The sequence below is a fragment of the Balearica regulorum genome, chromosome 3 (assembly GCF_011004875.1).
Source record: "Balearica regulorum gibbericeps isolate bBalReg1 chromosome 3, bBalReg1.pri, whole genome shotgun sequence".
NCBI lineage: Eukaryota > Metazoa > Chordata > Aves > Gruiformes > Gruidae > Balearica > Balearica regulorum.
Window position 1 is genome coordinate 76,390,260 of NC_046186.1, and position 15,914 is coordinate 76,406,173.

A 15,914-nucleotide genomic window follows, 5' to 3' on the forward strand; every position below is an offset into this window, starting at 1 on the left:
ACATTTTAGCTGTATAAAAATTGGAGTTTTTTCTGTTTGCTTGAAAAGCTTGTATAAATTCAAATGTACGCTTTTCTTAATGTAAAATGAATAGCAATTAACTAGCTTTTGATAAGTATTTTTATGTCCTTCCTGTTCTTCATAAAAAGAATGGAAATTCATATCTTGGGAAGGCAATATTATTTTTTTTTAATCTACCATATGCATTGATCCAACTGGAAAAATGCAGAAAGAAACAGTAATCAGATTACTCAATTTACATTAAATATATATATATATAAAAAAAAATTAAATAGACACCAGAAGGAGATACCCTGAGCCTTATAATACAGATATCTCATTGAGCAGAGCATTCCTTTCTGTCTGGCTTGAGGATAAAATAGTACATTCCAGTTTCAATGCTAGCTGTCCTTTAAACTGCATAAACTCTGTCCTTGTCCCACAGCAATGAAAGAAATCTTGGCAAATCCACACAGTCATTCATAGCTTTCATCTCTTTGTCCCTTCTCAAATCACTGCTAAAACAACATCCTCAAGTTGACTTCAGGTTCTTGCTTATTTTGCTTAATTAGGGGACAGAAAAACTAGAAAACTGGCAACTTCAGGCATATCCAGCAACTTATAGGTGTATCTAACAACTTGTTCCCATAATTCTGATGAGAAATTTTTAATATATTGACCTACTTTTATATGGTTGCATTCCAATGACAATAAAGGGCTCACCCTTCTGTCACAAAGTTATGAAAGCAGTGATTGAAGTCATTTAGCTGTCAATGAAATTTTTGATGGGCAAGCTATACCAAATAAGGTGCTTAAATGCTAATGATTTTGAACAGTGAATTTTGACACAACAAATTCCATTAGTACATGACAGATCACACAACACAGACACATGAACAGTTATTAACACCAAGTAATGAATTACTGAGCTTTTTGCTTGTGAAGAAAAACCTAGGGCTTTCCCTCGAAAGCAGGTTGGTTGCATTAATAAAAATCTTCCAATGGGGGAAGGAAGATGCCTTGCCAAGCATCTTGAGTTTAAGTATGAATAAACTCAATGTTAAAACTTGGCTGCTGTAGGATTACATTTCATACTGAAATCAGCGATCTTTAAAGCATTTCGGGACTTTCAGCTTTGTCACTTTCAATTACTTTAAAAAACAAATTATGTTTATTCTACACACATACAAAGATTTGGTTTTCCATGGTTTTAATTCCTTTTGCATTAATTATGCCATATTTGGATGAGAAATGAATGTGACGAACAAATGTATTTCACATCAATCCAGCAAAGCTATGCAAATTTTGCACACACAAGCTGATTTCCAGCTAACAAGCAGTATTTGCTTTGTACTAGCTTACATACATCCAAAACAACTGGAAGGACATCAGATTCACATAAGTGGTGCAATTCTTGTTGCACTTTAAGCATGATTTGTGACCTAATATATTATTTTGCAACAGTAAACAGTGTAGCAAGGCCACAGAGATCTCGGCCTCCAGTTTCTGTTCCTCTGTTGAGCATACTGTTTGTGTAAGATTATTTAATACTACTTTGTTTGATATTGACAAACATAGGCAAACTTCAAAGTCTAAATTCATCAGAGAAGTTTAAGTAGTTATAGAGGGAAAAAACCACAATAATATTATTTTTTACCTCATTGGTCAAATATGTTTGCTAATATAATTTGATAAAAAATCTGTGATTGCTTTTTCATTTTTATACTTCTATTAAAAAAAAAAAAAAAAGTCTGGGCTTACACAGGATTACATCTGATGTTGCTAACATTTCCTGGAAATGAAAAACTGTGATAACAGCTGCTGTCTTGGCTCATTTTCAGTTGGGTTTTTTAGTTTGTTGGTTTTTGGGTTTTTTTATACTGCAGCAATTTACAAGTAGCTACAGCTATCTCTAGTAGGCTTACATCATTAGTAAAACATCGTAAGTCAAATGTTTCCTTTCCAATCAGAGCACTTCCTCCACTTACTGAATTGTTGACTTTCTGAATAGTATTTATAGTAACAGCACTTACATTTTAAAATAAATGCTAATTTATGAAATAACTAAAAGCTAGCTGCATGTGGGAGATAACTATAGAAAGAATCTATATGTTATGCTAAAGCAAAATGTCTTCAATAAGAATTAAGAAAACCTTGGAAGCATCTTATTTAGATGATAGATAATACCTAGCTGATTTATATCAAAAGTATAAAATTGTTTTTTTCTAAGACCTATGATGAGCAGAAATTTCTCTATATCAGTATTCTTTTTAAATTCCAAGCATACATGCTTTCTTCTTGGATCATTCTTCTGCAATCTCTGTAGCAGTGTAGCATTGTAGAGTGATAAACACTCAGCACTAGTGATGAAAAATAGAAGGAAGAGCCAAGTAAAGCAAGAGACGAGGAACTCTAAATGTTGATAGTGTCAAAAAACAGGTCTGTGCATATTCAAAGATCTGGCCTCCTTAAGGTATATTAGTACTTTCGATTTCAATGTTTTAAAGTGCTTTGAAAGATACACTTTAATTTTTTTTTAATTATGTTTTCATAGTTCCAAGTCAGGGTGTTAATGAAATGTTATTATTTTTTCAGCCAAATCTGTGCCTCTTTCTTCGATATATGATTAAGCTTCCAAAAGCAGTGTTATACATGCAGGTTAGAATCTGTTACTATGCCAAAAGTTGACATTTGTTTTGTATCAAAACAGATAATAATTCCTCCTATGAAGTTTGTAACTAACTTCAGCAAATTCTCCTTTGCCAGATACATTTTAATATTTAAGGGGTAGCACTTCCCCTCATTGCATTTGAAGAAGCTGGTGAAAAGCTCTGCCAGCTCAAGGGGATCTCTGCACCATTTCTTGTTCTGGGATCACCCTGCGCTGAGGAACTGCAGATATTTCGCCCTGAGCTACCTGACCTCACTTTGAAAATGGAGCTGACTTTAAGCAGTGCATTTGAACCAGATGGCTCCAGAGGTTCCTTCCAACATAAATTACAAGCTCTTCTTTCCAACGTCCTAGCTTTGGGACAAGCATGCGTGAGACCAGTTTGCTCTTCTGTGTGCACACAATCTAGACGTGTCCTAAGAAACAAGTAGAACTGGCGTTCATGTTGCTCTGAGCCTTCAGGAATGGAACGCAGGGTTTGCGGTCTGGGTTAGCAACGACCAGAAGTCATAACCTCCTGGTGGCTCTTCCTTCACCTCAGTGAAACGAACCAGTAATGTCCCTCCATTTCTTAGCAGACAGGAGGGTTTTAGAGTCTTGGCCTGTGACTTTTCACAGACTTTCAATTAAATGAACAGGGAGACTGAACTACCTCATCCTTCCTGGAGCTGACAATTTCAAAGCACAGTTCTGAGTCACTGCAGAGGAGCGGTGCAAAGGAGCCCTCCTCCCTCCTGCCGCACTGACTCATCAGGGGCTTTCATTTTCCACTCCGGTCAGGAAGCCAACATCTTTTATGACAATTAAACTAATCCTAACAAGAGGACTTTGAAAAATTAATTAAGCTCTGAACCGTACCTGAGCAGTGAACTTAATGCAATGTGAACCCTGACTCACATGCATGTCAATCTATAGCTGAAATCAGCTTCCATTTATTTCTTGGTACTGATGCTGACTCCTAGTAGGGATAAAGTCCTGAAATTTTCCACAAAACATTTTAATACTAGTTTGTACTGCTTAACTGTATATTGTTCTGTGATAGGCTGTTCTGCAGAAATACAACTCTGTACTGAGAAACACATCTGCACTTTACAATCCCATCACTATGGTTTTTTGAAGTAAAAATCTTACTCAGTTAAGTGGTTAGCATGTTGGATTACTGTAATCATTTTAATTGCTGAAAATACCTGTTGGTTTGACTAGGATGAACTGAGCAGCTTAAAAATTATTTTTACCATAGTTATATTTTACCATAAATAGTACTTTCATCATCTACAGTAAAAAGTCAAAAAGCATGATTTGTGACTGATCCCTTCCATGACTTGGAGCAAGTCACTTTACCTTTCAGTATCTCTGTTTCTCAACATTCAAAAAGGGAGGAATGATGCCTATCTTTCCAAGTAGCTTTATTGATTTGTGTACAAAAAATAATCCCATTATACAAAAACTCTCTGTTGTTAACTAGTAGTAAAAAAAATTTCTGCTGGGACCCACTTGTTCCAAGACTGCAAGTTGAAATACATGTGTTTATATATGCTCTCAAAAGTTCATCAGTAAAGAATTTAACATCTGGGGAAATTCTAATATCCTAAGATCTACAGCATCCTTACAACAACAGGTGTATGAAAACTCCAGGTTTAATTTGTGCTTTCCATGAAGCAAAACTTGGGAACAGCCACCACCAGGAGTGAGCTCTGGTATGTGTGAGATACTTACAGAGGGGGACTTTGACATATTTGGGGGATTAAAACCCCTTCTATTCAAGACCTGGCCTGCCTTGAAGTGAAATCCAATAAACTGAAAGAATGTCTCGGACACTTTCAGATGCTAACAAATGTCCAGAGATAAGAACAGATTGGACTGAGCTGTAAGGGTTGGTTTACCTTTCCCGTCCACTCCAGGACTTCAAAACTGCCCTATCAAGTTCTTAATGCACTGAGAGAAACTCGCTTGTCCTTCTTTAATGCAATACAATTTTATATTGGTAGCATTACCCTAGTGAAATTTTTGAATGAGACGAAATGGAATATAAATAACACTAGAATTTCTTTAATATTCTGAATCATGAATAGAAGCATGTCTAGACTCAAATACAAACCATGTTTTAAAACAAAATTCAAATCCTCCTGCACTCGCTGCCAAACGCTGAGTTCAGTCCCCGAGGGTCTGAGCAGGGTTTCCTCAGCTACGGCAGCTGGCATCGGCAGCGCTGAGGGCAGGGCAGGGAGTGCCACTCCTGGGCTTGGTGTGCTGGGTGATTTCATCAGCGAGTGCAGGTCTTGACAGGTGCAAAGCCTTTCACTTCACTTGAAGGACCATAAAACCCTTGGTGCATGATTTAGGAGACTGGGAACTAACTTTTTGATCCAGGAAGGGAAAAATGAGATCTTTTCCTAATTGTAATCCTCTAGATCTGTTAGTATTCCTTCAGTGTGTTTCTTCTAAACACAGAAGTAACATTTGCTCTGAAAACAGTTCTTGATGCATGCTGAATTTGCCAGACATTTCACTTTGAGACAAAGATATGACAAATGTGCTTCCTAGCATTTTCATGTTGATTTATTCTCCCTCACAAAGGACAACTTCATGAAGAGCTTGAATCAGATCCATGTTCACACTTTATATATGCAACATTTTTGTGGCTGACAAAGTTGGCTTCTCATGCAAACTAACTTGGAAATAGAGTCAAACCAGAGAAGGGCATGCCAAGACCGTTAGACTTTAGTAGCTTTTTTTTTTTTTCAACCAATCATGATTATTATTATGACTAGATATTTACCCTTAGGTGCATTGGGCAGATCATTCTGACTCATCCATTTAGTGGATGTTGTCCTGTCAGGTTAATGATTATCTTTTTTGTCTGAAAGATTTGTTAACTCCTCTATCTGCATAGGATAGCTATTTTAGTACTTACCAGGTGACCTCGACGCTGACATAACCTTTCTGGTATTGTTGGTTGTAGCTTGTGTCACGACATTAATGTGAATTATGGCTGTCTTGAGGATACAAACCTTCATATAGCACAGATGGTCTGTAGGAAAAAAAAAAAAAAATTGTAATGACGGTCTGCACATCACACATTCAGTCTTCCCTTGCAGACTATTTCCTTTATCATTGCCTCATTCTCTTAGGCATCTTTTAATCAAGCATCTAAGGCATCATTTATTGTACAGACTATGCTCTATAATAAAGACTACAACATGGGATTCTGGTAAATACCTCTGGTACCAGCATTATCAGGGAATCTTGTTGGCCTCCTCCAAACTTGCTTAGCAATGTATCACCATTACTTCCAGGGAGCTGATTTTTTTACTACTTCTTTGAAAGAACGATGAAAGCTGTGTAAGCTCATTAGCAGAGCATGTGTGTAGGCTTAAAATTACAGATAATAGACAAATGGTTGGAAAGTCAGTAATTCCTTTACATATTTGCCAAGACTTAGGTCAAGGTTCAGGGTTTCCTTGTGAAATCAGAAATACCTCCACATGTTCTGGGGAGTGCTGGCAGTGCACATGCAACACAGGTGATGAGGCACAGTTGATCTCAGTTGTTTTCTGCAAGAGCAAACCATGTTTAGTCTAAATTGCACTCAATTGTGACGTGTTTTTCTTTTCACGTTAGTATTTTGTATAAGCCAATCCTTTTATTTAATAGCTCTTGGTATTTTCTATGCATTCTCATAATCTATTATTTCTAACATTACATTAAATTCATTGTAGTAAATTTCGATGTCACAACCCTGGCTTCCCACGTCAGTGAAATAAATAGTTAATATATAGGAAAGTATTCGTGTGCTTAAGAGTAATCATCACAGAAGAATTACTTCCTTTCCACTCAGAAACCCAGTCCTTGTATGTCACATCTGTATTTGTGTAAATATTTTACCAAAAGCAAAGTGACACAAATGTATGTAAGGAGTTCAAAAACCTAATATACACATAATTAACTTGGAGTGTAATCAGATATTTTACAGGAAAATTCAGCAAAAGGATAATTTTTACCTGTGTTCATCAGCTCTTTCTTCATGAACATGGTTCTTCATTTTTTACTGGTAACAGTCACAAACTTTAAATCCAGATCCTTGGGCTTAGATCCAGGAGAGGATGAGAGGCTGGGTGCAGTTGTACATCTACACCCCATCGGCCTGGGGATGTGAAGGCACCAGTGGGAGCAAAATCTACCCTCACCCTCGCGTGCGCCGCACTTCTAACACGAGAGGCAGGCACTACCTGAGAAGCTGGTCGTGTTGCCTTGACAGATGTGTCCTTTGCTGGCCGGCTGAGGGTCAGTAAGCAAGCAGCGTTATTTGAGATGTTAAATGTATGACGTGGGCACATTGCCACCACTGCCTGGAGTGAGACCACTGACAGACTGCATGTGGACTACCCTACAGCAGCGTGACAGCCGCTCCACCTGGCCACGGCACCGCGCTGATCTGAGTACTTAGTGCTCCTACCAAATTACTTTTTATACATGTATTGGAATATACCCACATTAAGATAGTTTTCCAAATATTGTTTTAAAACAAAATGACATATATTTTCCTCCTTTAAATCTCTCAGCATCATTGCAGGTGAAGTTATTTCTTATCCTTGTATTTTTTGTTGTCACAGTTGTTCACACTGATTTTTTTAAAGAATTATGCTCTGTGTGTGTGAATGTGTGTCACCCTTGCTAGTCCATGTTAGAGAAAGCAGCAGTAAATGTTACTGCATCTAGGGGCTGCAATAATTTGTCCTTTTGACATTGACTTAATTTTACACATTTTTCAGGGAGCAGAAATTGAATAAGTGCCATGTTATACTCCAAATATCTCTTTTAGGTCACGTGACATCCCCTCTACCAGAAACAGGATAAGAGTGTGAATATGATGTCTAACATGGAACAATCCCCAAACAATACTTGTTTCAGATTTCACACCATAACAAGTCTAGCTGAAGTCACATTTTGTAGATAAGCTTGTATGTATCTGGCAGTAGAATTTTGTCCTAAATAAGCCATGTTAGAAATAAAGAAGTAATGGTCTTCAGAGATTAACTGTGTAAGAGAGACTCCATCTTTACCTTATAAAAGAATGTATCTATCTTCTTTATTTTTATTAGGATTTTTGTTTAGATACTGAAGTAATGCATACATAACCAAATTTTGAAGGCATACGAAGTCAGAGACTGAGCAGAGCCTTAAAGAGACACCAAAACCATCCTGTTTTCAAATTCAGCTCTGTTTCGTGTCACAGAGCAAAATTTCTAATAGAGGCACAGTGACTGACAAGCAATTGCAATTTCCTATGTCATTATCTTAAAGTGTAACAGTAAATTTAATATAATTCTTGGTTTGTTTTTTTTCTTTTATTAACCAGTTAATTCAGGCGATGGGATAGACTACAGCCAGCAGAAGCGTGAAAATATTGGAGATCTGATTCAAGAGACACTGGAAGCCTTTGAACGCTGCGGTGGAGAAACTGCTTATATAAACATTAAATACATGATCCCTACTTATCAGTCATGCATATTAAACTGAGTTGTATCAAATGGGATGATTCCATTTGTGTTCTAAAAAAACTGTATCTGACTCTGTATGGCATCTTGTTAGTCATGCTTTTTTTCTCTACAGCTGCTAAAATAGTGGCTTCTGGGGCATTAGAGTGTTAGCACTATTGTGAACAAGGCTTTCCAATACATAAATAGTGCCTGTTCCTTTGATTACAATGGTGTACTGTGCTTGTTTGTTCCCTGAAAGAATCGCTCCTTTATAACAGAGCTGACTCGAGCAGGAATCAGAGTTAAACCTTCACTTGTATAGACAATAAAACTATAATTTTCATACGCAATTCAGCAATTGCTGTTCTGTGTCCGCCTGCCCTGAGGGTGATGTCAGAGGCTGTAACAAGAAGAGTTTATGCTGACTGCTTAATAGGTGTTTGTCATGGAAGAGAAACACCAGTTCAGCAATGCCTCTCTAGCAGCTGTGCCGACTTATGTGCACTGACATACAATAGAACTGTTGAATGTATATACCAATTACAGTGGGAGAATTTATATGGTCCATTATAAAGCACTGTCATTAAATTAATTCATGTTTCTTATACACGCCTCATCTCAGCTTCCAGGTGTTTACCTTTGCATGGAACTTGGGTTCCTCTTGGCGAACATCAGGCACATGAAGAAAAGAAGCCCGGACAAAACTTCAATAAATCAGATGGAAGATAGAGCGTACATAATGCATCAGTCCCTAACAACACTGTTAATCTGGGTAAACACAGAATATACACATATATTTTTAAAGGGCGCTGGGTATTTTTTGTAACTGCAAAGTTGCTAGTGCTTTTCTGCTGTTATTATTATGGTATATATGTGTACAAACAATGTAACTATTGTTACAGGAATCCCTTACAATTTCCTGCTCAGTTAGTTTCTCCCTGTATACCCACAACACAGAATTGATATAATCATGGATTTAAGCAAGGCTATTGAGATTGACTTTATTGCTTTTTAAGCATTTCTATGGAATAAGCCTTCAAAAAATAAAACAAGTTTTACAATTCTCAAGGACAACCATTTAAAAATATCGAGTCAGCTCAAAACAAATCAGGAGATGGGAGCTTTGTTTAAAAAGCATAAGATTTTTGAAAGTACAGAATTTGGGCTCATTTTGCTTTTATTCTGGTTTCTGGAAGCTCTTAAAATATATGCAAGTTGCACTTTCAAGTGTTTCTCTGTAACTGTTAGAGCTCGAAATGCACTCTTTGGTGTTAGACACATGAGACTTTTTCCAGGCGCTTATCCACATCCATACTGACACCCTACAAGGCTTGCCTGTGTGAGAGACCGCCCCTCCGCTGCCCTGCTCTCTTGGGTGCGTACTGGAAGCAGGGGAGCACCTTCCCACCTGCTGAAACTTGGAGCTGGATCTGTCGTTAGACTGACATTACGCTTGACGCCTTCTGTTCTGTGGGATCTTCAGCCTGAGGATTTATTTTTTCCTTTACTTTCTTCTCTTTCCTGTAATTGGACAAAAGTTAAGAGGAAGATTTTTACTCTTCCTGCTTCTTTGAGGAACTGCAGCATCAAGTGATGCCACCGACCACAAGTGCTCACCAGTCCCCGGTTTAGGCATGGCTGCTGCAGGTGTGCCTTTTTCCCAGGCTCTGGAGACCTTTCTTTTCTATTTGTTTTTTGGTTCTTTCTGAGTTTTCTTTTATGCATTGCCAAGGCTTCCCTCAAGTCCTCAGAGTTTAGGCAGTGTCTATCCTGTGACTAACACAAACTTGTGATGGATGAGCACATGCGCTCACATCTAGGGTATCTGTAAATCTTTCACCTCCCGGGCAGAAAAGGAAGGTGAAGCCCGGCTGTAGGCCCATGTCTTGGGAAACTCGAGAGCTTCATATTCAAACCTTGCAGCACAGAGTCCAGCAGGATACTGCGGGGGGGCTAAGGCCATCTTCTCTTCCAAAAATGCCTTTCTACACAGCCATCCCGGCACTATCAGCACAGCCTTTGCTTACAGTTTCTCCCTCTGTTTCCCCTCAGCAGACCCCTGTCCTGCACTGTCCCTGGCACCAAGGAGCAATACTTTTTCATTTACTGGCACCTATGGGTTTGGTTATTGTGGCATTGCAGGTTTCCTGTAAGGAGAAAGTGAGCTGGAGGACTGCCGCTCCAAGGGAGCCGAGTTATTCAGCTCAGAAACAAATCAGGCCCTTCATAAAAGGAAAAATCCCAGGCCACCTTTCACTCCTTAGCTATTTGTATTCTGTCCTTAAGAGAAAGCCCAGTACCGCTCTTTGCCTGAGATCAAAAACTGCCTCAATAGCTGGCTTCAGTTCCCCTGCCGCTGGGCGCCAGCCACAGAGCTGCTTGCAGAAGGGACAGTGCAGGAAAGGGCTCTCGGTCCCTGGGATTCCCCCATCCCGTCACCCCCTGCATCCCAGCAGCGCTGCTGAGGATGAGACGAAGTTGCAGGCTCCTCACCAGCTTTGTAACTCTATTCCCTGACTTGCTCTTTTTGCATCCCCTCCCCTTTAGCTCAACTAGGACAAGACTACTGACTGACAAAGACACACCATGGAAAATGGGTACTTCGTGCAACTGCAGACTTGCCCAGACCTGATCCCCTCAGCCCTGTGCTCGCTCTTGAAGATATCTTTCACAAAACATTGCTTCAGCAAGGGGGGACCTTATTGCAAACCATGAGGGCAATAGAGGTCATGCCCATTCACGTCAGGAAAAATAGGTTTTTCAAGCGAAGTGCTTTTACTTGCATGTTCAGGATGGGAACATTAGCCTCTATCATCCTATTTCTATGACTGGGTCATTGCTTTAAAAGTGAACATTCTCCCATAACCTTATTAATCCTAGGAGTTGGATTGATAAAAAGAAGCATGATGAAAACCACAGGTTGGTAATTTAGGAACACTGAGAATAAAACAATTTTAAGATGTCATTTTGCTAAGTCACACCGTAGGCCTGCCAACCTTGACAGTGTCCCTTTAAGCATGATCAGCAGCATATTTATAGGCAATTACAGCACAGCTCAGAGCACTTTGTAAAGCACAAGATCAAGGACCCAGGTGCTTAAGCATATGAGTAATACTTTGTCATTCAATACACTGCTTAGCTATTTTACTATGCTCAAAATATGGAATTGTGGTTAAAAAATAGTAACTGCCTCTCTTTTTGCCAGATCATATAATTGTAGTCACTGACACTAGGGACAGGCCAATCAACAGTTTCTAATTGCATCAATTAAAAGGCACTCAGGGCAGGTGTTTCAAGGGGTATAAATTAAAGGTATCCTGACTATACAGAATTGGTGTGGTCTGTGTCTTGCTCTGGGGATTACTGCTTTCTAGCTTTCCAGCCACTGCAAGGTAAGTAGCATCAGTAAAGGAACCCGTGGATGGTTAAGTTCTAAGTGCTGGTTTTTTGAGACTACATGTTTAAGATGTCACCACCTTATCTTGAAAAACATGTTAGGTTGGTTGGGTATTGTTTAGCTTGAAGAATAAAAAGCATATGCTAACATTAGAAAAAATAATCTACCTGTGGCCTTTGTTGTGTAATCATCAAAACAGAAATCAAATGGGATCTTTTTAATGATTCCTCCCTAAAACTGTGTAAGGAAACCTGGTAACAGGTGTCAGAGTTTTGGGACCTCTGTCATTTTGTGGGGGATATAAAGGAGCCACTGTGCAAGCTCTTGAGCCACCAAATGGTAGAACTTGTCTGTGTGAAGCTGAGCAGGGACTGAGCTGGCTGCAGCTCCTGTCTGGCTATGGTCGCACTGGGATCCTGCGGAGGGGCAGAGCCTGGCAGAGGACCGGGCAAGTGGCTGCCAGTACTGGCAGTGGGAAGCCGGAGCCGGGCTTCTCGCTGGTGGCTTTCCAGTGTTTCAAAGAAATAGAGCTGACAAAAGGAGTTTGAAAAAGGCCTCCTAGGAGTCAAATACAAAAGTGCTATGGGAAGCTGTAAGCAGGAGGGAAGGTATGGGACCCTGGCTGAGGAGGGTGTTTGTGTGTGGGGAGGTGTAGCTGCAGCCAAGCAGGGCAAAAATAAAAAGCTAAAGCAGACACTGTGTGCTTTCCTAATCCTGTCTGGAGACCCTCTGACTTCCAGAAAAGCATTCTCTGGTCCGAGGGGCTCTGCAGGCAGTGGGGCAGTTCACATTTTTCCACTCATCTGTAACATCCTGTGTTTTCTGCTTTAAATAAAAGCAGGGGTGTTTGCAGGAACTCTGTACAAAGCCTGTCTGCTTGCAACAGCTCGGAGCTGCTTTGTGCCTCCTGGAGACCGGGAGAGGAAGGTTCATGCCCTGGCAGGACAAGAAGTTCCCTGCACCGGCCCCATAATCCTTCCGGCACGGAAGGGAAGGGGAGCGTGTGTGGTGGGGCATATCTCGGCTGTGCTTGTGCTTGCCCAGTGAGTACAGCCTGGCTATGTCTGTGGGGCTCCTGGCCAAGAGCTCTCCCCTCCTTAGGGCAGCGTGGCCAGAGGGAGGGATGGGTCTGCCAGCACCTCTGGGGCCTCTGGCATGGCTTCTGCTGGGGTGGGTGGGAGACTGTCCCCCTCACTCAGGCAATCTGCAGCCTCAGGGAGGGAAGTGTATGTTTCTTGCAAAGCTGGGAGTCAGCTGTGTGCTGAGTGTCCCTTTTGTGATGCCAGCTTGGGTGTTTATTCCACAAAGCAACAAATACCTAATTTTTTATCAACTCTCGGGAGTGAGTTGGGCAGCTAGCAAACTGTGCAGCCCTCTCAAACTGCCAGTTCACAAGCCCCTGTGCTCTCTGGGGGCCCTGCGTGCAGCAGGATTGTGCAGCGACGTTCGGGGTCAGCGTGCCCAGTGCTGGCTGTCGCACCACTCCCCCCCCTCTGCACTTCCCCATTAGCAGCAGAAGCGCCTGATCTTGGTCACCCCGCTGGGGCATGGGCCGGCCAAGTGCCTGCCCTGAGTCCCCTTCCTCAGCAGCAAGCAGGGCAGGGGGAGGAGATGGCTGCTCGGACTGTTTGCCAACGGAGTCCCTAGCATAGAGCAAAACCCTCAAGCTATGGAAGAATGGGCACCTTCACAGGGGAGGAAGCGCAGGGTGTTGGCATGACTGTGGCCAGGGGTGTTTTTTGGACTGCGCTCTCTCTGCTGCCACTGGCCCTGTGGGTGCCTGTGTGTGCAAGAGCCCTCTCTAACTCTGCATCTGCTGTGCGCTGCTGACCCTGGCCGCTCAGGGCGTGGGGTGAGAGGGGAAAAAAAATGGGAACTAATCCTGGTGCTTTACAAATGCTGAAAGAAGTTAAATCCTGGCCTTCTTACTCTGCCTTGGTGTGGGTGAGGTAAATGCATTGAGGTGACAGGAAGAAAGGGGGTGTCTAGAGTATTGTAGTGTTGGGTCTTGCGTGCCTGTCTCAAGAAATGAGTACAATGTACCCTTAGTTTATTAAATGATCGAGGCAATCCAAACTTCCTGTGTTCATCTGCATCAGCATGTTTTTAAAATAAAAATTGGAGGTTAAGTCTGTTGGAGGGCAGAAGGGGAACAGCTGCTGCAGCCAGCTCTACTCTGATGCTATGGGAACATGTTGGCCTTGGGTCTCATCTCTGCGCCTCTTCTACCTCTGACTATATGATACACAACTTGGTAGAGATGAATTGACACCACCATACTTAATGGGATTGCCAATCAATGCACGGGTACTTTTGGTGGCATACAGCATATTCATGTGCAGATTTAAGTGTCCATAACTACTGTAGCTCTGCCTTTCAATGCAGAGTCAGCATGACTCCATGGAGTCACATTGCTCTTGGATATGGGTAAAGCGATCAAAGAAAACTTGTGGACAAACTCCTCAAAAAAAACCAGCCAGCAGCTCGAGGATGTCTCCACATCACAAGCACATCCTGTCCACAGTGTACAACAGTATTGGATGCTGAGGCCCACGGGGTATGGGCCAGACAAAATTAATGTCATGCTCATGGCCACCTCATGTTGCACACTATTGTGTTGATCAGGAGGGGCCTGGCTTTAAATGTGTGATCCATCCAACTCTATATCAGATTTTGATTTCTGTTTTCTGGGTGTAATTCCTAATTACCCTTCCCTAAGGAGCAATTACTGAAAGGCAGCTCGGCTTACCTAACTCCAGTCCTAGAAGCGGGGAATTATATCCCCACATCTCGTCATCTCCATCTCGTGCATTAGTCCTATTACTTAATTTTCGCATATTCTTGTTTCCTGCTTTTCCTGGGTCCCTGCGGTGCTGTGCTGAGCTGGAAGAGATGCTGTGAGAGCTGGGTGGGTAGAGGGGCAGCTGATGAGAAGAGACCAGGAGGGACCAGCTATTCCGGCAAAGGCTTTTCCTTTGCAGTTAATGTTTTGGAAAATGTGAATTTTGGGGAACTTGCATCTCTCTTACCCCAGAGCTGCTCCCTGGGCAGTAGCTGAGGCAAAACATTTCTGGAATAAGCCTTCCTCCCTTCTCCTCCTGCATAATGCTGCTGTGTATTGGGAGAAAAATATCAGCTCTGCTGTGGGTGGGGGATGAGTGAGGGCAAATGTTGGGAAGCTCTTGGCTTGTGAGCTCTGTGAGGTTGCGCTTCTCCAGTTTTTTGGGCCTCCCAAACCCCAGCTTCTCTGGGTCCTTGTTTGTCCCCTCCAGCTACTACCTGGGCACTGCTGCGGCTGGGAGTTTTTGGGGTGCTCTGTGGCAGAGCCTTTCTAGGCTCTGCTCATGTGAAGTGCCGGATGGGTGCCCCAGCACTGCAATATGGGGCAGTCTGGGACTTCACCCTCGCTTCCTACGTGACTCTGAAAGTGTGCTTGGAGCTGCCACCGCTGCTGCTGGTGGGGAGGGAGGACACCTTCTGCGGTCGCCTTCTCTTCTGGTGCTCCCGTCTCTGCCCCAGCCTGCCTGCAGCAATGTTCTGCCTTGGTGGACTGGATGCTGTGACCACCATAGCTAGGACAGCATCGGGCATCGCAGAGCCAAGCCTGGCTCCTCCTGCCTGGCAGCGCAACCTGCCAAACCTCCTCCCTCTTTCCCCCACGGGGCTATTGGTGCTGCCCCAGGGCTGGAGCGAGCCTGTTCCCAGGGCACATGCTGGGCGAGAGACCCCAAGGCAGGTGGTCTGCAATTCCCCACCTCTTTGGAAAGCAACTAAATTTTTTAAGTCAAAAAAAAAAAAAAATAGTACCTAGCAGAAACAGTGCTTAAATCCACTACTGTAAGTACTAGGATAAAACCCAGATCTCTTTCAAAATGCTTTTGGTGTGGGGAGGGGTAATACTTGGAAGCCCTTGTTCAGCCCCATGTTTCACAGTGCGTTTTATTCCTCAGCTATTCACTGGAAGAACTACACGACTGAAACTTTTTTTATTAACACTGAATCATTTATGTATGCTACAAAGGAAGAAATTGCTACTGCACTGCCTCAAGAATCAAAGTAAAGGGAACATCTGCTCTAAACTTCTTCCATCCAATTATTGCTTGCTATGCATTATTACTTACTGGAGTAATGTGACTAAATTAAAGCTCTTTTCTTGTGCCTGCTTTTATGCATTGCTTTGGTATAAAATGTGTGGCTTGCTTAAAATCAACCTACAGCTAAAACTATGTCCACATAAAGCTGAGCCCACATGTACTTTGATGCAATTAAGGGCACAATTGGAGCATTCTGAAAGATTGCCTTTAAAAGGCCTTTTGTTCACTTCCCCCATAGGGGCTGGGTGCACAAGCATGTAAAAATGCAACAT

General features: G+C 42.0%; 1 protein-coding gene across 5 annotated transcripts in view; it reads left to right on the forward strand.

Moving 5' to 3' along the window:
• PACRG (parkin coregulated) overlaps window positions 1-9,216 on the forward strand; it is a 253,865-nt gene extending 244,649 nt beyond the window's left edge. For all 5 annotated transcript variants that reach the window (XM_075748552.1, XM_075748553.1, XM_075748555.1 and 2 more), the window contains one exon: window positions 8,031-9,216. In XM_075748552.1, the coding sequence (XP_075604667.1) occupies window positions 8,031-8,191 (161 nt within the window). In that variant the 3' untranslated portion in view covers window positions 8,192-9,216. The remainder of the gene's footprint in view (window positions 1-8,030) is intronic.
• The last annotated feature ends 6,698 nt before the right edge of the window (window positions 9,217-15,914 follow it).